Source organism: Mus pahari, chromosome 18 (assembly GCF_900095145.1).
Source record: "Mus pahari chromosome 18, PAHARI_EIJ_v1.1, whole genome shotgun sequence".
Lineage (NCBI taxonomy): Eukaryota > Metazoa > Chordata > Mammalia > Rodentia > Muridae > Mus > Mus pahari.
In genome coordinates, this window is record NC_034607.1 from 12,306,201 (window position 1) to 12,333,636 (window position 27,436).

At 44.5% G+C, this 27,436-nt stretch overlaps 1 protein-coding gene across 2 annotated transcripts in view; it reads right to left on the reverse strand.

The window, feature by feature from the left end:
* The window catches only part of Runx2 (RUNX family transcription factor 2), a 210,163-nt gene that overhangs the window by 93,024 nt on the left and 89,703 nt on the right, over positions 1-27,436 (reverse strand). For both annotated transcript variants that reach the window (XM_021217616.1, XM_021217617.2), the window contains 2 exons: positions 24,166-24,322; positions 16,823-16,927 (listed from right to left, as the gene is read on the reverse strand). In XM_021217616.1, the coding sequence (XP_021073275.1) occupies positions 16,823-16,927; positions 24,166-24,322 (262 nt within the window). The remainder of the gene's footprint in view (positions 1-16,822; positions 16,928-24,165; positions 24,323-27,436) is intronic.

Here is a 27,436-nt window from a genome sequence, read left to right on the forward strand (position 1 = left end):
GGGGTCCTTAGGGATAGAGCGGGTGCTCTGGAGACAGGATCGTGGCTGAGTGGATGATTGGTGAGGCTGGCAGTGCTGTAGGACTTTGGACATATGGGCTTTTAGAAGTTATTGGAAATTAAATTGGGGGCTGGGGGGAGCTCATTTTCTCTACAGACAAAAAGCCCTCTCTGGCCAGATGTACTCAAGCTTAAGAGTGAGCCCTCCTCTCAGCTTCATCCCTGTTCTGTTGGCATCCTTTCTGGTAAGTTCTCAAAGCTATTTCATCAGCATCTGGTACTCAAAGGCACTAAACAAGAGCAAGCCAAGGATGAATGTGTAAAAAAGCAAAAAAAAAAAAAAAATCAGTTTTTTTCTTCCCTGCCACGTAGTTCCCAGCAACAAGAACTCTGACTAATTATTTATTATTAAATCCTAGGCCATTGCTTTGGCTTATTCTCGAAATTATAACTTATTTAAACATTCTATCTATTCTATGCCTTCCCCATGGTTAGTTACCTCTCCTTCAGTCCCAACCTGCTTCTTCCTTCGAGTCTCTCTCAGCGTCCCTCTCGGCGCCTCTCCCAGCGTCTTCCTCGAGTGTCTCATTTTAGTATCTCAATATTTCCCAGAATCTCCTCTCTTCCTGCCAGTGTCCCACCTCCTATTTCCTGCCTCAGCTCATTGGCTATCAGCTTTTTAATTGACAGGCTTCTAAGAGATTCTCTCTGTGTGAATGTTTGCCTAATTAATATACACATAAAGGATAAAGACGTGTTATTAAAGCAGAGTTCCTTTCTTAAGATTGACTCATTTTCATTGCCAACATCACTGAGAATAAAAACCTAATGTAAATCTCAACAGTCACTGGAATACAGTTCGGGTCACCAACCAAAAAATAAAATGAAAGATTAAAATGATAAAAGATTCAATGACTAGCTTTGGGTATTCCTTGCCAAGTAGTAGAAAAAGCTTAGAAACACAATCCTAATACACAAAATAATATTTTAAAAGCAGTTACATTAAATAACTGGCAAGCCTTAAGCTTCCCAGCAGCCTAGCTAAAACGTTCTATGATGACATTTTCCTGATACGAAAACCCGTCAAAACCAATCTCAAGAACTGGACAGGGATGGCATAATGCTAGAATGAGGTTACCCTTCGCCTTCGGGGTCTTGGCTCACTTCTATAACCCCGGCACTGGAGAGGCTGAATCGGGCAGAGTTCTAAGTGTCCAAGGCAGCCTGAACCACACAGTGAACACCAGGCCAGGCTGGGCTAAAAGCAAGACTGTATTAGATATTAACAATGAATCATCTGATAAGTTTTTCTTTTTCTTTTGGAAGAACTGGTCCCAGTTTGAAAGGATCAAAAGTCGGCATGCATAAGTCAGCCAGAAGTTCTTGCTACTTCTCCCAATACAGGGAGTTCTTCCTTCCCTGTAAAGTCTTTATTTACAGTCATAAATGACTCACTGCATTTTAACATGCAGCAAAAGTGCCCATAGCCAAAGCCATCTATCTAGACCATCACATTTCCTTCCTCTGGTCAGTTAGTGCCACAAATCTCATGGGACAAAGGCTACATTTCATCTTTGAATGTCTGATTTCCCCCCCCCCCCAGTTCAGTGGCTATTTTTCAACAAAGTGGAGTGAGGTGGTGGGTTCATACCCATCATGGTTTCTCCAGAGCTGCAAATGACAGTGAACAACTGATCCTCCGAAAAAAAAAAAAATACGTGTGTGTGTGTGTGTGTGTGTGTGTGTGTGTGTATGTGTGCGTGTGTTTATGTCTGTGTGTGTTTACATCTGTGTATGTGTGTTTGGGACACTTCCGTTCAATGTTTCCCCTGGGCTACTAGGGGACAAATTAAGTATAATTTAGAAAGTTTCTGTGCCTTCTAGCCCCATTTAGCCCCTTTCTAGATCGTTAAGGGCAAGGCATTCCTCCTTCCTCATCAGTCAGGCTCACCCAAGGAAATGCTGCACCAGTCAAGAAAGTCTAGCAAAGTACAGAAGCATGAGTATCGTATAGAAAAGAGGCAAGAATGAGCTCGTTAAAAAACATGAAATGGCTGAAGCTGGAGGAAGATAGCTCAGACCTTAAAACGCTTATTACACAAGCAAGAGCAACTGAGCTCTGTCCCCAGCATCCATGTGAATAGCTGGGCTTGGTGATTACTCCAGTACCCAGTGCTGAGGGGAGAAGGAGAAAGGCAGAACCATGCAGCTTGAGGAACAGCTAATCAGGGCACTCCAGTTTCAGTGAGAGACTCTGTCTCAGAAGAATAAGGTAGATGGATGGTTCCTAAGCAACAAGACCTGATGCTTGACCTCTGACCTCCACATACATCTGCGCGCACACATTAACCCTCACACGCATGAATCTGTACTCACACATGCACACACAAACATACACACACATACACATGTACACACATACACACACATACACATGTACACACACACACACACACACACACACACACGAAGCAGGTATTTATTCTGCACCTTGGACCAGCTACATTTTTTCTATTATTTAGAATCCTAAAACTCTGGCCTTAAAGAATATCCCCGTAAATCCAGTCTGCGCCACCAGTGTGTGATTAGCCAAGGAGAATTCAAGGAACCCCTCAAGAATTAACACGCGGGACCTGTCTCAATGGTGCACCTTTGATCTTTCCAGTCTCCAGACCTTCACTGAAGCCTTTTTCCTTCTCAGCTGAGTTGTGGACATTCTCACGGCCACACAGCCAACCTTCTGCAGGGCCCTGACCTGGAAAATTCTTACCCAGGCCTCTGCCACAGCTCCACTTAAACTAAAGGAGCTAGTTCACAGTCTTTCTCTGGAAAAGAAATTCTCAGGGAAGAAAAGAACTGCGTAAGGGCGGTCCTAAGGGTACAGGTGCAGTGTGGACTACTCCTTAGATTAACCCCTACACAGTCAACTGCATTGTTGATTCCTCAGAAGAAAACAAAACAAAACAAAACAAAACGGTCAACTACAGTTCATGACCTTTCAAAGGTGTTGTAGGAAATAGGGAACGCTTAGCCTACCACTGCCCCTCATGTGTATAATAATAAAGGGGGAAAAGACAAGAGTTATTTTTAATAAAGATTAACAATACTTATAACCCCTAAAAGGAATGATCCAAGCAAGACCCCCTTCTTTCTTGTCACCTGGCTTTCTTTCCAATCGTCACTATACTGGCCTCAAGGGCAAAAAGAAGGGCCTTAATCCTTTCCACACGTTGACCCAGCAGCTGCAAACTCAAGAATCCTTGGAGGTGGGGTTCTTGGAAATAAGTCACATGGGAGGGACAGGGGAGACCCAAATGTGTCAACTACTCAAAGAGCTAAATAAAGACCTAAGGTACCAAAGCCATCAAGGAAAGTTCACAGACAAGGAAGCAAGTCAGGCATAAAAGGGAAGTGGGTTGTGACTTCTGACCCTGTATTGGCTGTGGGTGGCTCTGTCATGGTGACCCAAGCATTGGCTTCAGGGTCTAAATGTGCTCAATGATCCCAGAAACCCAAGTTATTTTAGAAAGAAAGAAAAATAGGTTTTCGGAGTCTTTTCCCTTCCCATCGCCTGGTGCCACACCCACTCTTGCTCTGTGTCACCTGCTTCAAAGCCCGTTTTGTCGTCTAATTATTTTTCCCCTTCAGAGAAAAACGGGACCCACTTAGTTCAAAGCAGAGAACTCATCTGCAAACCACAGAGGCAAGCGCTTTGTTTCTCAGCATCCAGCTGCTTAAAAGAAACCATCTGCAGATATGCTAATGTGCTAGGACAAACGAGCTTCAGGAAGGTGTGCGCGATGCAGAAGTGAGGATTGAAAGACTGAACCATAAAATCTCTGGGCTGAGGAGAGGGCTCAACGCATAAGCACTTAGCGGAAGAGCACAGACCTGAGTTCAAATCCTGAGATCCCGTGTAAAAGTAGGGCACTGAGGTGTGTGCCCGTAATCCTGGTGCTTTATAGAAAATGGGATGTAGAGACAGGGGGAATAGCCAGAAGCCCATGAGGCAGCCAGCCTAGAGTAGGCAGCACAAACAAGAAAGAGTCAGTCTAAAGCAAGAAGGTAAGGACCAATGCCTAAGGTTGTCCTCTAAGTTCCTATGCCTATGAGTCACTTACATACACACACACATGTACACACTCACACACACACACACACAGAGAGAGAGAGAGAGAGAGAGAGAGAGAGAGAGAGAGCAGGGAGGAGGCTAAAGTACAAACTGAGACATGTGACACATGACTGGTTCTCTGAGAAAACAACAAAACAACCCAGCACAAAGTGCTCTCTGCTGCCTGGAGTCTCTAGCCTGGAGTTGAAGAACGTGTGGTCAGCCAGCCTTGCCTTCACAGTTCAGCTCTGTCCAATGACTTCACACCTCCATCAGCTTTTATGCCCCCTGAAAGTCTCTGGTGTGGGGAGACAAATTCCGCTCACTTCCTCTCTCCTAACCTCGCATGTGACCGTGGACCCCTCGAGGGTGAGGTTTTGGGGATCATATCACTCGAGATCCAGGTTAACCTTGGTTTGGTGGCCTGGAGATGCCTTTCATTTCTCTCAGTAGGAGAAAAATGAACCAACTTCATAAAACACTACCTTTAGTCCCTGGAACACACAGATCAAATAAACCCAAAAGTTTCTGCCAAGAGGCCATTCTCACCCGGACTCCTAAATTCCTCACAATGGATCTTCTCTGATTATTAATAGTGATTTTTTTTTTATCACATGGCAGACCTGTTCCTCTTTGGGGTCATATTTTTCTCAATTAAAGATTCTAATGGCCACTGAAGCAAGACAAATTACCCTCATCATTTATGTCCACAAACCCCTGTGATTCCGAGCCTCAGAACCGTAATGGGAAACAGAAATCAGGCCTTTGATTTCTTAGAAGCAGAAAGGTGGCATTAGTGCTGCCTGGCCCAAGCACACAAAGGATTACTAAGGAGAATGGGATCCAAAGAGCCCCCCAACTCCAACCCTCGATCCCCAGGAACCCATTCTGCCCCGAAATTCTCCCCCCAGCCAACCTGCTCTCCCTTAAATCTCTCCCACATCCCTCGAGCTCCAGTTAAATGACCTGCTCTTCTTCCTCTGACTTCCCCAGAAACAAAACAGCTGGCCACCATACAGAGCTTAATAAGTCTCATAATTTCCAAGTCTGTTATTAAGTCATTTTTTTTCAGCCTCCTCTTCTTGAAGCTAAATAATCCCAAGTCTTTCAACTTATCCTTATAGGTTCAATTTTACAATCCTTTAATCATCAACAACGCTCTCCGCTCAACATTCTTGAAGTATTCCACGTCGCTCATGTGTTCTGAAACCCAGCTCACCTTTGGAATTATTTCTCATCTCCAGAAAAGCCCAGGATCGTCGTGTGTTACACGTGCACAGCCCCAGGAGAATTCACTCCAACAGGTCATCGATTGCAGCGATGCATGGTTTATTTTTAGGAGAACTGTCCCTTCCACGTGCCGCCCGGGACCCAGTATTCTGATCAAGTTCCAGATGCTGGTGAGCTATCCTGGCTCCACCGGCACCCACTCCATTTCCTCAGCAGAGTTCTTCAAGGTCTTGCTTACACCCAGTCCCTGTTAAGTTGGGTCTTACAATCCTCCACAGTATCCGGTTAATCTGATCTGGTCCACTTACTGTTGGTCAGCCAAAAGTGGTGTAAGGCATCATCCTTCACACACGGCATCTACACAACACACACAGTCCCCAGAACCTTCACTCAGGGAGTAAGCTCAAAGACCTCCTAAAAACACTAGTGGGGGAGCTTGAAGCAGCACAGTAAAGACTTCTCCTTCACCCGAGCCCGACCAACCACAGGGTGATCACAGGAACACACAGCTTCCGAGTGCCGGATCCCTGCATACTCTTTTTATCAAATTCCCTCCTTCTCAACCTTCAGACTCCTCTTCCCCAGCAAAATCAGATACTCAATTTTGATCTGGATCATGCTCAGGCCTCTGCACACAACATATATTCTGCCCTGAAATCTCTTCCCCAGCGTGTCCAGCTGGGTTCGCCTCAGCCTGAAGGTTCTATACCCAGTGTTCGCCCTTTAAAGAACCTTCCCTTGGGCTATTGTAGAATGAGCTCTTCCCGGTCTCCACTGCCCACTGGCTTTTATTACTTATATAAGTTCCCTGTCACCACAGTCTATAAACAGACACAATAGATAAATCTGCCTTTTCTTATGGCTTAACTATCTTTGCTATAAAAATATGGCTCCTCAAAGATGAGGCTCCTGCTGTCACTTCTGAGTGACGTAAGCATGCACCACCACAGCCAGTTTATCCGGTGCATATATCCATACATGTATAATCTCACACGTCTGTGTGTTCCCTTATCGGTCAGGCTTCTACTCTATTTGGTGAGGTGGCGGCACAGTAGAGCTGGTTTCTCCCAGCGCCCACTTCTTGACAGTAATTAGGAATGCGCAGGGCTCAACGCTGGAAGCCTCCAGAACTTCAATGACAAAGGCATCAGAGTGCTTCTTGTGGTGAGTAACTGAACAGGAAGAGAGCTGGGATCCTTGCCCAGCGCCATAAATCATCTGCTGACTTGCAGCGTGACACAGGGAAAATTAGCTTTCGGGTGCTCGTGCCTCAGTTTCCCTTCCTGTAAAATGCCCAGTGCCTCCCTGCCAGGGCTGTGAAGACAATCGATGAGGTAATGTCTCAGCGTTTGGAAGTCTTTGGCAGAAAGGCGCTACATAATTACTATTTGGTATTCACGCTGCCCCTCATGGGTGCCAAGAACTTTAACTTTACGATCATTCCTCGGGAGTTACTCCCGGCTACTGTGAACTTGCCTTCATGTCTACTTACATTTAAAGAATGAAGAAATAGAACCAGGGGGAAGCTTAGAGATGTGTGCAGGGTCACTAAGATGGCTCCCCAGGTCTTCAAAGGAGGGCCTTGCACATCATCCACTTCCCTTCACCACAGGCAAAGCCACACCTTCTGTCTGGACCAGCCCAGACAGGGTTAATTCCCTGTTGAGGGCCTCTGAAACTATCTTTGGGGTACAGCACATAGCCACTTCAGCTTGGCCAAATTGTTAAGAAGGTGAAACCAAAATCAAGGTTCTAGGATTAGAAGCCCAGGATAACAACTTCTTGGTTTATGCACCTCTCTTTCTCCTCACTTTCTGTTCAACCATCAGCATTGGGTACCTCAGCCGTCGCCTTGCAGGAGCCAGGGTTTACCAGCCCTAAGGAGGCAGAGAGAACAGTGCATGCAGTCTTGAGTCCCCATCCTCCCGATGAAAAGATATGCTAGCGTATAAACCCAGAGTGGCACTCGGTTGACCTCCTCCCCACCAGCCGCTTCTTGCTTCCAATGAGAGGTACAGCAATCTGTACCGCCATCACCATTGCGTACCTTGCCCAAAGCCAGCTCACCGTAGACAGCGGACTCTTGTCTCTCTCTGGTCCACACGTGTGCTTTCTGGCCTTTCATTTGACCCACTTACATCTAAAAAAAGCATCTTTGGGTTCTGAGGCTAGACCGTCATTCAAATGACCAAAAGCATACAGCGTCAGCATGTGGATGATGGTCACTCTGGTGGATCAGCGGGTAGATAACATCAGAGGCTCAGGTTCAATGATGGAGCTCGTTGACATAAATGGAAATAGAAAAATCCCACAGCAGCTGATGGTCTAGCCAGGTAAAACTCAAGAAGCAAGATTCTAATTCTCTCCCTTCCCTTGCCTCCTCTTAGGGAATATTCTTTCCCAGCTCCTCCTCCCTGCCCTGGTGAACTCTTCATGGCTCCCAGTTGTAGGCACTTAAAGCCACTCCCCTTTCTCTTTTCCACGAGAGTTTATCTGCCCCACATTCCACTCTCTTAAACTCTACTCCAGCCAGTAATGGCCTAGGAGTCTTAACTCAAAGGACTGCCTGGGAGTGTGGATCACAGATAGACGGATCACCTCCATTACTTCTCAGAAGCCAGAGCACCCAATTGCTGACATTCACAAACAAAAACTGAGCACCGACTACCCACGGGCTGTCATCAGAGGGAAAACAGGAGGACCTAGATTAAGAGATTAAGGCCAGAATGGTGGGTGACTAGATCAATGAATGTCACCAGTAAGGTAAGGTCAGTATAACAGGTTATACCGCTGGGGACTAATCCTGAGAGTCTGAAATAAGGGCAAACTAGAATGTCACTCATCAGGAAGGAAGGCAACTGCAGTTTAGAACATGTAGACTTTTCTCTTCACAAGGACAGACAGCGTGATTAATTTGTTAAGACGATTATGAACACTATGCTGATAAATGTAACCAGCAAAAGGAAAGAATTACAGGATGCTTTTCCACCTCGGAGGGGAAGAGGCACCATGTGTATCTAGAATAAAACAAGACGAGGAAAATTCTATGACAGGAAACCTTTTCAAAAGAAGGTAAGTTCAAAATATAGAAGCCCCCTCCCCCCCCCCCAAAAAAAGAAACCACTCTTTTAAAATTACAGTAGCAGCAACAAAAACATACTCTGAAGTAATGTACCAGCCATGACCAGTACATGCAGCCCCCTGTGAGAACCGACCCACAGCTAACTACAGTGCTTAATGCTGGTGTCCAAGGTCTCCAAGGGGAGCAGGGACTTATGACCTGTACACTCTGGCTGTCTCTGTTTACTTTCTACATCTTACTTTCCAAGACCTTGGCAAGTAGAAATCACTCAGTGATTCTCCCTCTCTGCCCTGAACTCTGCTCCTACAGAAGGAGGTTCCCATCTCATTTATTTTTGCTCATGAACACAAGCCTGACTTAACTGTTTCTGGAGATGTTATAAGTTAAAGCCTTAACCGTCAGTTTTTTTAATGGGATGGCTTTAAGTCTACTAGCAAATAGGCTTTAAGCACCAGAGAATGGCAGACTAGAAGAGAGGTTTCCGGAAGCACGGGGTAGCCTTTCATTTGCTTCTTGGGTGCCACATCGTGAAGAGTCTCTTATTTTAACCATCATTTACAAAGACTGTATTAATCCTTAAGAACTAAGTGTTTGTATGTTCTCTCTGCTTCCCAAATCACTTCAAAGTCAAGAACAATTACGTTTCCATAAGTTGCCCAAATTAAAACTTAAATGTGGATTTTATGTGAAGGGAAAGCCATGCTTCAGTTGGCAGCATAAATGTCATCATATGAAAATCCTACCGAGGAACAATTATGATCACAAAAAAAAGTAAAACAATCACTCTTTCCCCCATTATCATCTGTCAGTATAAACTATTCTACACAAATCAAGTTGCCTCTGGGTAAAATACTACATGACCCAAAACAGAAGCAAGGAATCTCTCAGTGATCTATCACAAGTTGTTTCTCAGAAGGAAAAGTCATTTCCATAAACAAATAAGAAACTTCCCCATTAAAAAAAAAAAAAAAAACTTTTTTTTTCAGTCCCTAGCACTATTTTAAGAACGAACCGTTCCTGACCTGAGAAAGTACTGACACGCTGGGATGGAGCCTGCGTGTGGATTTAGAACCCTAGAACACACGTATCATTTGAACGCTATATTTAGTTAGAAATAAATACATCAACTGGAAGGGATGAATGTGGAAAGTGGGCCTCCCCGACAAGGCTGCTGTTCACTCCAGTCCCAGGCGGGGGTGGGGTGGGGGGGAAGCCAGGGGAGTGCACAGGAGGGACATGAGCATGTTTTAACGGCTGTGATAATTTGCCATGAAAGGATGCTAAGGCCATAGCTCCTTGCTGCAGCATGCCATGCGCTCCTGAATTAAATTACTGCCATGCAGTCTGCTAGCGAAGGAATGTGTAAACAGGCCATATAGCCTTGCATCAGTCCCAGACTCTTGCACAACGCAAAATGCCTCTCGATGTGTCATTTCCTTCTTGGCCACCTTCCCAGCTCCTGACAGTCAGTCAACAACAGAAAGAAAAGTACTGAAAGAGACTTAAAACTGCTCTTCTAGAGAGCACATTCCACCAAATTCTACCAGACACCAGAGCCAACCTCCACCAGCACTGTTTCCTTAGAGAAGGGGTGGGTATGGGGAGGAATCTTCCTGCTGTTACTAGAATTTTAAAATAATATTTTATATAGTGGGGGGGGGGGAAATGATTGGCATCTATACCAATCAAGCTGCTGTTTATAGATGCAAGTTTGCAAATATCAAAATACGGAATTTGCCTGTAATTTCCTTTGCTTGGGCATCTTGGAAAACGGTGAGCAAGCCAGGTGAAAATCTAGTAGTCAAACGCTTAGGGCTGAGGAGACGGTCTGATGAGTAAAGGCTCGCTACACAAACCTGAGGCCTGAGTGCAGAGTTCCTCACACCCGCATTGAAGGCTGAGCACAGCAGTGCAGGCCTGGGACACCAGAGCTGAGGAGGAAGATCCGTGAAGATCCTAGGGACGCATTTGCAGACTTAGTGAGAGACCTGGCCTTAGAAATGACATTAACCTTCACACAACGCTCACAAATGTGCATGTAGACCCCACATACTTGTGCTATATGCACACACACACTCATATGTAAGCATGTACACCCACCCACACATAGTTACCTACACATGTGCATGCATATGTACATACAGACATGCACACATATATACTTACATGTGTACATGCACCCCACACACATGTGTGTACATGAATAAGTATACACAGACACATAGAAAGAGAGACAGAAACAGACAGGCAGACAGGCAGGCAGAGACAGAGAGGGAGAACTTAAGGGCTTTTTGCTGCTGTTTCTCAGGGGAAACTAGACTTCAGGCCACTGGCATCAGGAGCAGTACAGGGCCCAGTACATCCCTGCCTTCATAGAGAGCAGGGATGTAGAGATAGGAAACTTTCCCAGAAACAGCACATAACCTTAAAGTATTTCTTTGCTTCATCCATAGAAACAGCTTACCTGTCCCCGCCTGCCTTTGTTCATTGAGTGACCAGTCTCTAAATACTTATCCACCATTCCTAAGCAAGCAAAAAACATGGCCAGCCGTCAGAAAAAGCTCAAGGAGGATACAAAGTAATGGCAGAGAAGAAGGGTGAGCCATCCCAGATGTTATCTGGAATGAGGAAGAGAAAGCCTTAACCCTCCAGTCCTCTCCAGCCCTTTCATAGGCCTAGGGACAGCCCAGAACCCAATAGAGCTACACAATAGAGCAAGGGGACACTGCTTTGACCCCTGCCTTCAGTGTAGTAGGGCAACACTTCTGGCAGCAAACATGTCTCAGGAATATGGTGGAAGGGCTGGAGAGAAAACTCAGCAGCTAAGAGCACTCACTGGTCTTGCAAAGGACCAAGTTGGGGTTCTCAAGCACCCCCACTGGGAAGCTCACAATGACCTGTGACTCCAGCCCCAAAAGCTCCAATGTCCTTTTCTGGCCTCTGCAAATGCCCATGCCCGTAGGCTCAGGACCATACACAGGCATGCATACACACATCAATAAAAATAAATCTTGAAGGAAAAAAAAAAAAAGAATGCAGAGGAATAAAGCTTCTTTGGAGAGCGGAATTTGTTGATACAATTGGGAACCATTGGAAATCTGTCAAACAGAAGGAGGAAGCAGTTTGTCTTCGGGACCCAGGTCACAGGCCACACAAACCAGCATACTAAGGCTTCCTTCAAGCACAAGGACTTCCCAGACACTGAAGAGCCAAGCAGAGAGAGAGGGTGCTGCCTCCCTGTGCTGAGGGGGAAGGCGGGGTTCTCCAGGGCTTCTCCATTCTCCCAGCGTGGAAGGGGAAGGTGGCCAGCCACAGTGAACAAAGTCCTGCAGGGCGCATAGACTTGGGTATCTTTAATCTCTCTTTGAGAGTAGATGGTTTACTTCCTGGAGGTTCGATGCACAGAAGTGCTCAGAGGTCCACCCACTCACAAATACGTGGTACATGTCAAACACGGATGGCACCAACGATGAGATTTCAGGCTTTGGATGCATAGTTCTGCTGCGGGATACTGCGCCGCAGAACAGGCTTATAACATCTTTTTCCCTTCTCTCCTATGGATATTGGTGTGGCTCCCTTTGATATTAATATGCTAATTAATATCAGCACGATGAGGTAATACCCTTTCACTCACTACATATCCTGGAGATCTGCTTAACTCACAGTGAAGCTGTGACTGTAATGTGGAGTCTCTCCCCGGAACTTTAACAACTAAGAATGCACATGAGCCAACCACACTTACAGTCTGGGGAGCCACCCACCTGCCACACAAGCCATCGACTTTGTATGGTTCCTTCCTCATCTATCTGTGCTTGACTTGTGTCTTGATTTATCCAAGAGAGTGTAGGAGTGGTAGCACCACTGTGCCTAAGCTTTACGACAACCTAGTAGCCTCTATTCTGTACCTTAGGGAGCCTTGAACTGCCATGTAGGAAGCCAGTATCAGCCTGTGAGAACTTCTAGGGAGAGCATGTAGAGAGGGAGAGGCTGTGAAACACTGTGACAGAGGGAGACCCCTTTTTCCAGGGTCCCTGCAAAAGCATTAGACACATGAATGAAACCATTGTGGACTTCCCAGTATTGGTCACCATCTGACTACGGCCACCTGTCAGATGCCAAACAAGACTATCAGAAAAACCTGTCCAGGTTAATTCTGGCCAGCCCATGGAATAGTGAAAAATGTTTATTTAAAGAGAAAAAAAAAAAAAAAAAAAACTAGTGATGGCTTTAAGTCATTGCCTGGGGGTCATTTGTGAAGACTCGGCGCCGTGGTTCAAATGACTCTAACTATAGCGACTTACCTGCTGCGGGCTCTTCAGTCACCAATACCTGTTTCTATCAGTCCTAACTCAGAACATAGTTCCCTAACCAGACAACATGGCACGGCTAACCGAGTTTCCACCTCCCTGCAGAAATTCTTTAAACCAGGCTGGCATTGGAGCCAAGTGCAGAAGCAGACCAGAGGATCCTAATAGGAAGTGATGTGTAAAGGAGTTAGAAATCCAAACGCATTCCGGTGGCTGCTGCTGCTGCACTGGCTTCTCCTGCTGGTGAACAGCCGGCACTTGCTCTCTTCAAAGCTAAGTTGCCAACAGCAGGTCGAAGCGCCGAGCCTCTGTACAAGACTTACAAATTTGGGATCCTCAGCATGATGTCATGTCTTAAAATGATAAGCTGAGCCAAGGAGGGAAACGGCATTTTGCAAAGAACGTGCGCCCATTCTCATGTTTACGCTACTTAAGATGAAGGTTCTAATAAGTCATGGGCTATGTTGCTTTAAAGGGAAGTTTTATAACTGAGATGAATCACAACTGCCGGAGATCAAAGTTGAAAAACATCAATGATGCCATAGGGTACTTTTTAATCTTGTAATGAGTGATGATCACGTGCTCTTATGAAGTGAGTCCAACTGCCAACGCCAGATGTGTATATTAGAAAGGGAGTTGTTTGTGATGCGACAGGCCTGGCTCAGCTGCCAGAGACAGAAAACACGGAAGGATGAACCCTTTCAGTTTTGACTGAAAAGCAAGTCTTGGCAGATGTGTTGTTGATAAGTAGGGCCCCAGAGTGGGTTTTGGGTACCACACAGCACCCTGCCTGGGAATTTGTAGCCCACAAAAGTGTCTCTCATCAGCTCTGCACAGCTCTCCCCAGGCAGTGGGATATAAATATGTGCTCAAAGCACACGGATCAGTGTCATTTACTATTGTGCGAAAATTAGTGAAGCTTTATTCCAGAGGGGTGGAAAAACAACACAGCGGAGAGCAGATTACATGGCACCTGTTTCCTGATGCATACTTAAAAGTTTACAGCAAACCCCTCACAGTGGGAGAAAAGTAATGTAGTAATAGCTGGCATTTAATGAGCACTTACTATGTGTCAGCTACCACACTACCTACTTTACAAACCAGGTATTATTCAACGTTCTTAACAGCAACTGATGCAGAAGACACATTCCCAGTCCAGAGCAAACAAATGCTGGCCCTGGGATTTCAGCCCAAGCAATCTAACAGACCCAACCAGAGAACTCAGACTAGGTCTGTACCCAGTTATCTAGGGCACTGGAAACAATGTTTCAGTATACACCCAGGTCTTTAAGGGAAGGGGGGGGGGGAACTCCACTGATAAACAGAAACCAACAACGCAAAGCCCCCAGTCCTTCAAGCCTCTCAAGTAACAGCTGGACGTATGCGACTGGGATGGCAAATCACAGGTACTTGAGAAATTATAATTGGAGGGAAGAGAGACTAGATCAGTTGTACTGATTATCTTTTTTTTTTTTTTCTTTGTGTTTCGAAGCCTTTTACTAAGCCTTTCTCTGTTGACAGCTGATAAAGTAAGCCAGTTGGAAATCTAGAGCAAGGATGGAAAAACTACAAGTTGTGGGCCACATCTGGCCCACCAGTTGTTTTTAGAAACTTTAGGGATCTTAAAAAAAAAAAAAAAAAAAGGTATGTTTATTATGCTTTACGTGCTGCCTGAGTTTCTGTGCTCAATATGCACACTGGAGGCTGGGTTCAGGTCCCCTGAAACTGGAGTTATAGGCAGCAGTGAGTCACCTAATGTGAGGGTTGAGGACCAAACCAGGGTCCTCTACACGAGCAATAAGGACTCTTAATTGATGAGCCATCTCTCTGGCTCTGTAAATAAAGTTTTATTTAAACACAGCTGTGACCACTTGTCTGCATAATGGCTTAGACTGCTTTTGCAGTAAAAAGGCAAAGTTGGGTCTTAGTGACCGATGGCCAAGAGCAAGGCAGAAGATGTCCAGCAATGTCCAAGTTGTAGGGTTAACCAATCGCTCATACCAGATACATCCCTACACTCAAGCAAGTGACCGTACAGTGACAGGGAAATGGCAATACATTTTCAAATAGTACTTAATTTATAAGGAATGCTGCAAGGTCAGGAAGTCTTCCATTCCTAGATCTGTGCCTGCTTCCCACCCCCTCCCCTCAGGACTACCCAAAGCATAGACTCAGATCATACATGCAACATGCATCCTGTAGTCCCAGCCCCCACAGCCTCCAGGGCATGGGTCTATCTTAGTAGACCTATCTGCTAATTGATGCTGCCCCAAAAACAATCTCTTTGAAATGAGATCCTGCCATCCACACTGGAATCCGAAGTAAGAGTACCAAACCATCAGCCCTCTCCCCTTTTGCACCTCCTTTAGAATGGGTGGCCGCCAGCCCTTCCCTGCTTCTCTCCCAACCACCAACTTAGCAGCACCCGTCTCTACAGTAAACACACGTACACTCAAGACAGGCGCACACGATAATGGCTTTTCTGTGCGCTGAAGGAAGCAGCCGGGATCTTTCGAGGGCAAATATTAGTGGTGATGAATAAATATTAAAAGGCCATTGTGCCACTTTGTGCATTAGGGGGATGTGGGACTGCCTCTTGAGTAACCCAAGGACTTGTCAGGTCAATGGTTGGAAGATGTCTGGCCTCAGAAGGAAATCAACCCAGATTTATGGCGATCCAGAAAAGACTAGCAAAGCTCAAACCATCTAAGCATCCCTGATGTTCTCTCTTCACCTGCACTGTGTGTCCTCTGACCCTTGAGACTTAAGATGAGAGAGAGAGAGAGAGAGAGAGAGAGAGAGAGAGAGAGCAGAATACCTAATAGGACATTCCCAAAATGAACAGACAGGGCCAGCACTGACCCCACATTAGGAATTTGGAAGAAAGCCTTACACATGAAAGAAGGGGGAAAAAAAAAAACAAGCCTCAAAGATTTCTTTGGGGCAGAAAACCTCCCTTGCTCAGGCAAGCCTTTGTGACAAAGACAGGGGCATAAGAGATGGAGGTGGGGGTGGGGGCTACTGTAGGATTGATCCCATTGCTAAAAGATGCACAGTACAGGAAGAGGCAAAGCCCTCTAGGCCTCCTCCCTTACTTCTGGGGAAGGAAAGAATCAGTCCTCACTGTCTAGGTGGAAGATCATGTCAGAACAAACACTTCCATTGCTGCCTGCCCCCATCAAAAGCCAAATTTAACCTCCTACTTGCAATGCCTAGGACTTCCAACGTATTCAGCCAGCAAAGGCAGCGCATTCTATGCTATTTACATTATATTATGAGCTACAGAGCTCTTCACACTTCGACTTGGAATAGCCTTTACTCTGTAGATGTATTTTAGTGCCAAGCTTGCTCAAGTCACTGTGGGCGGCAGTGGAAGTCAGTCAGGTCTGACCCAGATTCAGGAAAAGAATAAATCCTGGCCCAGACAGAGACACTGCCTTCAGCTGAGCACGGGATAAAGCTTTACAAGACATAGACAAAGAAACCATGTGGACCTAAACCTAGCTTGTATCTATCTCTCTATTAAAGAAACTATCCAGAACAGTTACTAGAAAATGGCCAGACAACCGTGTTGTAACAATGAAGCAAGTTATCATTTGCAAATAAATTCTTTGTAATTAAGTCCTGTGCTCTTTATAAAGGGAACTGAGTGGGCGAGCTTTAAAAAAAAAAAAAAAACCCGCATTCTTGGGCCATGGGAAACACACACAAATGCTTTTTTACTAAGCTCAAGATTTTAAAGTTTATAGTTTGCTTCCTCAGCCTCGTGGGTCTCTTTGGCCCCTCCCACTGCACAGAAGGGATGAGCGGAGTTCCTTAGCTAAAAGTTATCATGATTGAATAGCTATCCACTTGTTCCCCAAAGTTATAAAGCCTTAAGCAATTCTGCGGGAAAGACTAAGCTATAATTTTATTTTCTATTAACTGTAAAGTTCTATGAACTGCCCTTCCCTGAAATGTATGCAAAAATAAAGTACGATAAAGTTTGCAAAGGCCATCTGTAGTGACAGTGACACTAACTCCTTCAGAGTGAATTCTTCACAGGGTCCCCACAAACTATATTAGCATTTTCAATAGAAAGGCAGGTACTTACTTCTTGGTTCCCTGGGACCGTCCACTGTCACTTTAATAGCTCTGTGGTAAGTGGCCACTTGGGGAGGATTTGTGAAGACTGTTATGGTCAAGGTGAAACTCTTGCCTGCAGATTTAAGAGGGGAAACAGTGACTATAAATGGGTGGTGCTGATGACCTTACAATAATACAGACATCCAAATCTCACCACGGCGTCTCTGAGGCAGCAACCAATCAGGAATCCTTCCCCTAAACCAGAAACCGTCTGATAGCCACTTAAGAACGCCTGTAAACTTAATCAGCATCTTTCCTGTGGTTCTCTGCACGCAGCCTCTACCCTCTACCCCCACCCCCACTCCCAAACAATCTCCTTGGTAGCAGAACCAAAAACTCGGGCTGCTTCAAGAGGCATCTCTAATTTTTTTTTTTTCCATTTTTCTCCAACATCAGGAACACATCCCAGCGTGAGGGCAGACAATTTTAGAAGTGTTTATTTAGGATCAGGTCATGACCCCTTGAGAGAACAATGGTAAATTATTATGGATGATGTTACTTACATCCCAAGGCCTTAGCACTGAGCTGCTCAGGTGAACTTCCATAAAATGAACGAGGGAAGTTCTTATGGCAATCATTTCAAGGGGAACCCGTGTCTCCAGACCTTCACAAGCCTGGAGAAGATGATGTTATCTCCGAACAGTCTTTCTCCTCCCAAATCACCCCTCCCTTACCACACATCTCATTGATAAATCTGGAATGATCTCCCTAGGGTAACTTTTTTTTTTGCTAAACAAGTATGACACCTCTCGATGCAAACATGTTCTGCTTTTAAAAGAGAGTTTCTGCAATGCTACATTCCCTCTGATGCTTCAAATTAATGAGCTTAAAAGGTGACGAAGACTGGGAGGGGGCAGGGAAGAGAGTGTGGTAAGGGATCTGAACGTCTGCTTTCTCCAGGAGATGCCGGTCTCTGTTCTACAGACTCACTGACAGTTGTAATCAGTTAGATTTGCAATGGTTAGTCATGTCAGATAGTCAAAACTGCAAACTGTTACAAGACAGGAAAAGGTGGGCGAGGAGTGGTGACTCAATAAAACAGCAGCGAGCCGAGCCCCAGTACTCAGGGCTGCCCCTGGAGCAGATAAAAGCCTCCCTTTGTTTTGCTTTGTTTTTTGGTCAGATTTTTTTTTCCCCTTCTACTGAAAGCTGGGAGTATTAAATCAAAACACAAATCTTAGACAATATGTAGCAATGTGAAGTTTAATGCAATCTTTTCATAGCTTAATATGGAACAGGTTCCAAGCCAGGCTTAATGGGGAACAGGTCTTTGGCTGTCAAGTCTACTGAATGGCTTTTCTTTTCAAACCAGACCATGTAAGTTGCTAAAATCTGGTTAAGAAACACATCATTTGTTACTGTGTGTGGATAGTCTTAAGGCCCCTTAACTGCCATCCATAGCTACAGGGGTTAAGAGGCAGAGGGCACGCAGGAAGGTGGGAAGGGGCAACAACAAGACAGATGAATGTTGATCAGAAACTCAGTCAGCTCCAGCCTCGTCAACCACATTATCTCATTTAATCTTCCCCAGTTAGAGTCATCGCCCCAGTTCACGAATGAGGAAGACTTAGCCCCAGAGAAGCTTAGTCATTTACCCAAGGTCACACAGTTAATAAATGGGAAACATCAGAAACCAAACTCAAATCTTTCTGACCTTACATATTCTAGGGTAGAGATGTAACTTGGAGATAGCTAGACAGCCTATATAAGGCCCTGGATTTAATTCTCCCACATAGATAAAAAGGAAGACAAGGAAAGAAAAGGTATGGAGAAGAGGAGAGAGGGGAGAGAGGGAGAGGAGGATGATAGAGGAAAGGGGGAGGGGAGGAATGAGGATGAAGGGAGAAAAAAATGAGGGTTTTTTTTTTTGTCTTATTTTGCTGCAGGATATGGAAAGGGAATAAGTAACTGTGTGTCCCCATGAGCTCCCTGTGCCCCAGAAATAATAAACCTAAATGGATGAATGTATCAAACGAACTTATCTATTTATAAGCATCACATTGTAGTTACTACATACGAGATAGTGCATGGGTTTAAGTCATTTGACTCCGTACAGAACAGAAGATCTGTTGTGAACATTCACACCGGCAGGAAGAATAAGGCAGCCAGGAGTCTAAACGAGTCCCAAAGACCTCGAAGTCAATCAAAACTCAGATCAAAAAAGTTGAGGGGGAGGCCCAGATTAAGAACTAAAAATCAGTCTCTGGATTCAAAGTTAATTTGAATTAAAACATTTTAAAACATTCCTCTGGGTGAGATCAGTAGTCCCCAATTTCCGGATTCCATTTCTAACAGTAGCTCCAAAGGCCATGATTGGAAGACAGCATCCTTGGTGCTGATGTTAATCCATCAAGGATGCCTATGGGTTGCTTTTCTTCTGTATCTCTGAAGGATCTGCTAGTGATAATGTCAGTGACTGGTTTGGGAGAGGTTTCCATTTTAAATCTTTACAACCTGCTTGGTTTAAGAGCTGTCTGTGCTCCTCCCGAAGTCAGAGAAACACACTGCATGTAGAAACAAACCCAGATACACAATCCACCCTTCAAGGTCAGAGCAACAAAGTACTCAAAGATAAACCAGTCTTCCCTTTTGAAATCCTTTTGGGGCCAGAGAATTGGCTCAGTGGTTAAGAGCACGTGTTGTTGCAAAGGACTCAGGTTTGATTCCCAGTACCCACAAGGAGGCTCACCACACAGATACACATGCAAGGCAAAGCACTCATACACACAAAATAAAATAAACCTAAATATATATAAATGAATGAATAAGTAAATAAAGCTGAAATTAAAAAAAAAAAAAAAACAAACAAAGTCTGCTTTAAGAAGAAGTAAGGTTGGGGAAGAAACTCGTCTTTTAGACTGGATTCCTAAAGCTCAAACTGTGCTTTAACATTAAAGCAAAGTCAAGAGGGGACTCTTTGCACTTCTGATTAGTCCCAGCCCCTAAAGTGTGGAAGAAACTTGCAGTAACTCTGACCAGACTCACTAATTAGCTCGTCTTACAGTAATGCTGCATTTCCGGAGTCAAACGTTTATGTGGGTATTCATGATTTCCTTAACTTAAAACAAGTTTCCCAATTTCCACTTTCCAAGGATGCAGGATTACATTTTTTTATATATAATTTTATGTGTGTGGGTGTTTTGCCTTCAGGTATATCTGTCCACCACGTGTATGCCTGGTGCCCTTGGAGGTCAGAAGAGGGCATTGGATTCCCCTTGGGACTAAGGTGACCAACACTGCCAGCAACCAGGTGGGGTGCTAGGAATCCAGCCCAGACTAGATCCTCTTGAAGAGCAGCAAGTGCTTTTAGCCACAGAGCCATCTCTCCGGTCCCCAGGATTGTGATTTTTTTTTTTTTTAGATTTTATTTATTTATTATATGTAAGTACACTGTAGCTGTCTTCAGACACTCCAGAAGAGGGTGTCAGATCTTGTGACAGATGGTTATGAGCCACCATGTGGTTGCTGGGATTTGAACTCCGAACCTTCGGAAGAGCAGTCGGGTGCTCTTACCCACTGAGCCATCTCACCAGCCCGGATTGTGATTTTTTTTAACAGTGCCAGGGTAGGAAGTTACCATCCATAGATGATCCACTAATGCAAGACTATGGATGACAATTAACACAAATCTTACTTGAGCTGGGAAGATAGCTCAGTGGTTAAAGTCCTGAGTTCAGATTCTCAGAACCCATAGTGTGTGTGTGTGTGTGTGTGTGTGTGTGTGTGTGAGAGAGAGAGAGAGAGAGAGAGAGAGAGAGAGAGAGAGAGAGAGAGAGAATGGTGATGCATGCCCTGTAACTCCAGAGCTTGAGAGCAAAGTACAGAGGGATCATGGGAAACACTGAGCCACCCAGGCTAGTCCACACAGTCAGCTACCTGAGAGACTATGTCTTGGAAAAGGCAGTGAAGAAGACACTGAATAAGGCATGTCAGCATTCATCGCTGAGGGCCCCGTGCACTACACACAGGTGCACATGTCAGCACACATGTGCAAACACATTCATAACCCCCTGACACACAGAATCCTGCTCGGGCAAAGCCAATGATATCATCCACAGCTTCATCTAGGAGCTAATCCCGAAATACCACCCAAAGCCATGTTATTTCTTAGCTACATAGCAGTAACTGTCACTGGAAGACAATTCCAATTTAGCCTTAAAGACTGCCAGGAAGAGCCAGAAGGCATAGACTATAAGCAGGATTGTGCCCTAAATTGACAAAACACCATGCTCTGTGAGTTGTAAATGCTTTAAAAGACTTGTAAATTAAAAGCAGCAAGCTTGATGTCAAAAGAGAACAAGCACACCAGAAGAGGAGGAGGGGGGGGAGGAGGAATGGTCAAAGTCACTTTAAACACTTCTGTGTAAAATATTAAGGAGAAAAGGGGAGAGACATTGCCTGGCCTCATGCACTTCTCAGTAGTGCTGGACTTTATACTGAGCAGTTTTGAATGTTGTGGTCCTGTGATGATCTAGGAAGCAAAAGAGAATGGAAGCATGGAAACATGGATGCTTTATAAACCTGAGGCCAGTTTTCTACTCCATAGAGTCTACGATCCAATAGTGAAAAGGTTAAAAGAAATATAATGTTTATGGAACTTGGTTGCTTTGTTTTTTGTTTTGTTTTTCTTTTCTTTTCTTTTCTTCTGAACACCATCAAAGATACATTTGGTAAAGTTGGGAGAGAAAGTCCAGTGGACAAAGGCCCATGGAGAAGAATTAGCAGCAGAAATGAAGATGGGCAGAAACCAAAGAGGAAGCTGGAGATGGTCTTGTAAAAAGCAGGTCACGTTAGAGGGTTTCCTGCCTGAGAACTTGACTCATTTTCATCGAGAGCCACCTCTCATTGATGCACTCTGAGTCTGGGCTCTCCATTTTAGCTCAATCTTACTGCTTCCTCTTATTCAAAGTAATACAGTAATATAAAAATCTATTATTAGTGATAAATCAATTTCTCTCTCTCATTCGCTCTCCACCCACTCCTCCCCCCTCCCCCAAGTCTGGAAGACAAGTCTGGACCAATTTCTCCATCCTGCCTCTGGCAGCAGACTGGAGCACTTCAGATCCTCTACCACGTCCCGGCTGCTTCAAAGGAAAAATCCTACTTTCTTCAGTTAAGATCATAAGAAATATAGGGGGAGGGGGTCAGCTCTGTTTGGACATAATTACACTTCATCAAAAGAGGCTTCCTTCATCTTCCATGCGTGAAAAGTCTGCAAGCAGTTAAGTCTGTCTTTTTTTTTTTTTAATATAAAAATTGCTATTTGGGAAACCAGCCAAAACTCAGAAAGCCAATATAGTAAAACAGTGCACACCCTTTGTTTCCTTTTGAAGTTTCTTAAATAAATATGTTGAGGGTTTACAAAGTACACTATCACTCCACCATAGTTTCTAGTCAAATTGATCAGGAAAAAAAAGGGGGGAGTTGATTTAGCATCCATATAACACAAAAGTACCATAAATGAAAACACAAGTTTGGATCTGTAAAATAAAATTAAGAGTAGCGCCCCATCCTTTAAATACTAAAATTCACCACTCAGGTTGCAGTAACAGAAGACTAAAGGTGCAATTTGGAGCATACAGCTATGTAATCCTGTTTACATTTAAAACATTTTAAACAGGTGCTTCATTATGTTTAGTTTTGTTCGTTTGGTTTGTTTTTTGTTTTTTCGTTGTTGTTGGTTTGTTTGTTTTTCAGAAAGAAAAAGGAGAACCTTTTAACTGTATCTCAGTAACTGTATCAACAGTAACTAAGAAACAAACCAAAGCAAAAGTAGAAAGGATGAGTGAATGTCTGCACCACCCTGCGCCCTCCAAACCTAGCCAGGAGATGGAAGCTCTGGGTTGTTGCTCTTCTGATGATGGAGGAGCGCAGAGGAGCAGAGGAGCACTCTAGTTAGGTGCTGTCAGAGGCTCGGAACCTCATTTTGGTTGAAACCACCTTTCAGCGACAGCATCTCATTAGCGTGCATCCTTTTTGTCTTAAGTTGTACTACTTGGCCCCATTCCTAGAAAGTAACTAGAGGCCCTCATCGGAAACAGCCTTGCTTAAATTCCCCTTATCAAGTTTTTACAATGGTAATAATTTGACATGTGATCCAAACTAGAGAGTAATTATTAGACACAGTTTAGAGTGGTGTTTCTCATTTCCTGATTCAAACCTGGGCTGGAGCGAACACACAGGCTCCATCGTCAAGCCTCACTTCAGTCCTAAAGGGGTCCCACTTTTTTTTTTATTATCTTCTTAGTGTACTACTTAAAAAAGGAAATATTAGAGCCAATAAATTGAATGAGCATAACACTTCTGATAGGCAGTAACCAACAGAAGTCTCTCTGAGGATAAGTAAATAAAAACAAAGTATCGGGTGGGTAGGTGGGTGGGTGGTCGAGCACCCTCATAGAGGCAGGGAGAGGAGGCATGGGATAGGGGGTTTCTGGAGGAGAGACCTGGAAAGGGGATAACATTTGAAATGTAAATAAAGAAAACATCCAATAAATTTTTTTTTAAAAGTATTGATCTCCTTAGAGACTCCAGCAAAAAATAATAATAATTCCATTTCTGAAACTAAGGTGGAAAAACCCTTTAAAGGAATATTTCCCGCTTTGCGATTCTGCTAAATGTTCCTAATATCTTAGTGTGGATTCAAACGATTGAAGACCCCCAAATACTGTGAAACCATTGAGACACCCATGAGTTGTCTAGGTGATTTTATAGGCGTCCTTCTGAGCGGACTACGTAGTAAGTAGCCCAGGCCAGCCAGGTCTACACAGTAAGAAAGACCTTGTCAAGAAAAAAAAAAGCCTAAATAAATATTTTAATCAATTCTTATTACAAGAATACTTGAAATCATCCACAGGTGTTATCACTGAAAGACAATAAGAGCTCCAACTGTCCCTATATCAACTCGGAGTAAGCTGAGGCTGTCAGGAAATGTCTCCCAGGCAGTCTCTTGCCTTTCAGGCCACTCAAGTCACGTGACTCCTCATAACTCAGAACCTGATCCTCCAAGCATTCTTTTCCCTACTGTACGTGCTAAACCCCATGAAATTAGGAGCAAGTTCTTCGGAAGACACTGTTTGACTCTTCTATATAATAAAAACAATGAAAAAGGCCTAACTATTCAGGAGAACACTCAAGGGCATCTGGATTTATTTAAGCAAACCTACGGTGGTTGTTTCAATAGGGAAAGAAGATGCTACTTCATATATATATATATATATATATATATATATATATATATATATATATTCACTTGCATCAGAGAGCCTAATGCGCTTATCCCAGGATCAGTATTAAAAATCGGAGACCTACCTCGTCCGCTCCGGCCCACAAATCTCAGGTCGTTGAACCTGGCTACTTGGTTTTTCATAACAGCAGAGGCATTTCGGAGCTCGGCGGAGTAGTTCTCATCGTTCCCGGCCATGACGGTAACCACAGTCCCATCTGGTACCTCTCCGAGGGCTACAACCTACATAAAACAGGAAATACAGAAGGAGCAGTGGCACATCAGAAACACTTAAGGACAGAGAACACATGCTCACTGTAAATGGTGGCTTATCAGGGCCTGGTGCTGTGGTCCAGCGGTGGCAGACCAGAAGGGAAGCATCTGTAGTTGGGTTGTGATACCACTTCAAATACACTGGCGATTCAGGATCCACCCACTTTGAAAGCAAGCTAAATTTGTCTTTATTTATTATTCAGCTCTTCACAGAATATATGTATGCTTTTATTAAATCCCCATGTTAGGCTGTCTGCAGGAATTATACTTCAGAAAGAAGCTGATGCCCCATCTGCAGATTGCACCATACATATTAAGGCATCTCCTGTCTACAGCCACAAGAGCCCTGGGGTGTGGTCCCAAGTCAGATCTTGAGCTAAAAACAGAAGGGGGCTGGGGGTTACGTGCTTGCTACAGAAGCACGAGGACTCAAGTTCGGATCCTCAGCACCCATATGAAAAGTTGAAGGAAGACAGCTTGTATGCTACCCCACTGCTAGAAGGTAGAAAATAGACAATCTCGGGGTGGGGGGGTAGGCTTGCCAGCCACCCGCCTTAGCCTAATCTGCAAGCTACAGGTTACATGAAACCTAAGGTGGAGGGCAGAAGGGATAGGATAGCTCCCTGGATTAAACACTTCCCACCAAGTCTGATGACTTCTGTTCCATTCCTGGGACCTACACGATAAAAAGAGAAACAGTGTTGCAACTTGTCCTCTCACTTCCACATGGACTTGAGTGGCATATAGACACACATAAATGTAACTTTAAAATCGGATAGAAAGCAATTGAGGAAGATATGTCAATGTCGACCTCTGGCCTCCATGGTCTCCATATGTACTCTGGTGGTGCACAAGTGCTCCAGTACACACCATGCACACACAGAAAGGGGGGGAGAGGGGAGGGGAGGGAGGGAGAGAGANAGAGAGAGAGAGAGAGAGAGAGAGAGAGAGAGAGAGAGAGAGAGAGAGAGAGAGAGAGAGAGAGAGACCTGATTGGCTCTTTGGAAAGGGCCTCAGGTAAAACTCCTAGTCCTGGCTGAAATACTGGATATAGATCCGTTAGGGGACTAAATGGTCACCTTTTAATAGCACCGTGAATGTATACTGCGTCCTTCTCTGTGTGGGACCTGGTGGGATAGTCAAAGCTATCAAGAGAATAGTCTGGGTATAGAATAGAGACCTACCCAGGGATGAAAAATGACAACTGAGTTCTACATTCAAGAAATATATCCCGGGCTGGGGAGAGAGCTGGGTTGGTAAAGTGCCTTCCTGGCAAGTATGTGGACCCAAGTGTGATCACTGGATACCTTGTAGGAAGCCAGGTGGGATGGTATATGCTTGGAATCCCAGTGCTGGCGAAACAGGAAAGGGGAGATTAGGATAGATCAGCCAGCCATCTTAACACTAATCAAAATGTCCTAAGTAAAGATCCCTCCCCCCCCCAAAAAAAAAAAAACACCTCCAAAAACTGACACCTAGTATTGACCTCTGACCTCCAAATGCACACACGTGCTTGAGCACCTGCACAAAAGTCAGCACACACTCGTACCCACAACTCCATTTTATGTCATCTACCGTGTTGGAATGACACGCAGTTGTCCCCGCAGTCTTCAATAGCTCATCTGGAGCTTTTCAGACGAGATACAGGACCATCTGTCGCTGAGGCTAACACATTCAGAATCTCCTTATGCCAGGTGAGCTGTGCACACTGGGTTAGCATGCAACCTTAGCGATGGAATGCCAGTCACAGGGACCCTTCCTTGCCCCCTGTTCTCCATCCATCACCAAGACCCTGCTTCCCAGTGATGGTCCCTTCCTCTCCAGGAACTCCCAGAATCCTCTGTCCAGCCTGTTCTCATGTCTTCACCTAGTGCCCAGAGGCCTCCCAGTAACTGGGCAAGAGCCCCAGATAAAGCAGCACTCTAACAAGGCAGTCTGTCTGTCTAACAAGGCAGCTTGTCTGTCTAACAAGCACCCATCACTTGGTCTTTCCCCACGTCTGCTTCTGAGCTCTGGAGAACAAGAGCTTCTGTAAAAACGATATTCCCGAATGCACTTGTTATGTGTCCTCCTTAAACTGTCTTTCTTGTACATTGATAAACAGGACTGGATTTTCCCTCTCTGTAACCCCTATCCCAGGTCCCACCCCTCATTAGATCCTCTCTGCCAGCCAGGAAAACAGTGACACAAAATAAAACCTCATCAAGATTTTCTATAACTCTTACTTGACTCTTAGACCGTTTCTCAGTTTCTCCAACCTCACACCTTGTTCAGTGCAAAATTAAGAAGCTTTTTCTTATAGTGTAGTGTAGGGCTCACATTCCCAGTGCCCCATGCTATCTAGTCACCCTCATTTTTACTACATATAGATTTAGGATTAATATCTATTTTTAATAAACTAGTCCCCAGGTTTAAGGAATGGCCTTCATTCATCTAGTTTATTTACAAACCTCAACTCTTCGCGCACCATCTGGCATATTCACAAGTGTTTGGTGAGTATATTCTTTTTTAATAGGAGGTAGAGGGCGCACAGTGGTGGCTCATGCCTTTAATCCCAGCACTTGGGAGGCAGAGGCAGGAGGATTTCTGAATTCAAGGCCAGCCTGGTCTAGATAGTGAGTTCCAGGACAGCCAAGGCTACACAGAAACCCTGTCTCAAAAAAAAAAAAAACCAAAATACATACATACATACATACATACATACATACATACATACATACATACATACAATAAGAAGTAGAAAGAAGGCTCAGTGAGTGAGTGAGTAAAGTGTTGGTTTTTTTTTTTAATGTAAGTATGGGGGCTGATGTAACTCCTCAGAGCCCATGTAAAGGGCAGACATAAAAAGATGTAGGTCTGACCTTTGTAATACCAGCACCCTTACTGGGAGATTGGGCATGTGGCCTGTGAGTCATTTAGCCTGGTACACAGCAGTAAACAGCAAAGAGACTGCCTGGGACAGTGGAGAACACAAGGACCAATGTCTGAGGTCGTTCTCTGATCACCACATGCATGCCATAGCACGCTATAACATCGCATAACAATGTGCAAACACACATGCACTCACACATTTATATGTGAGAG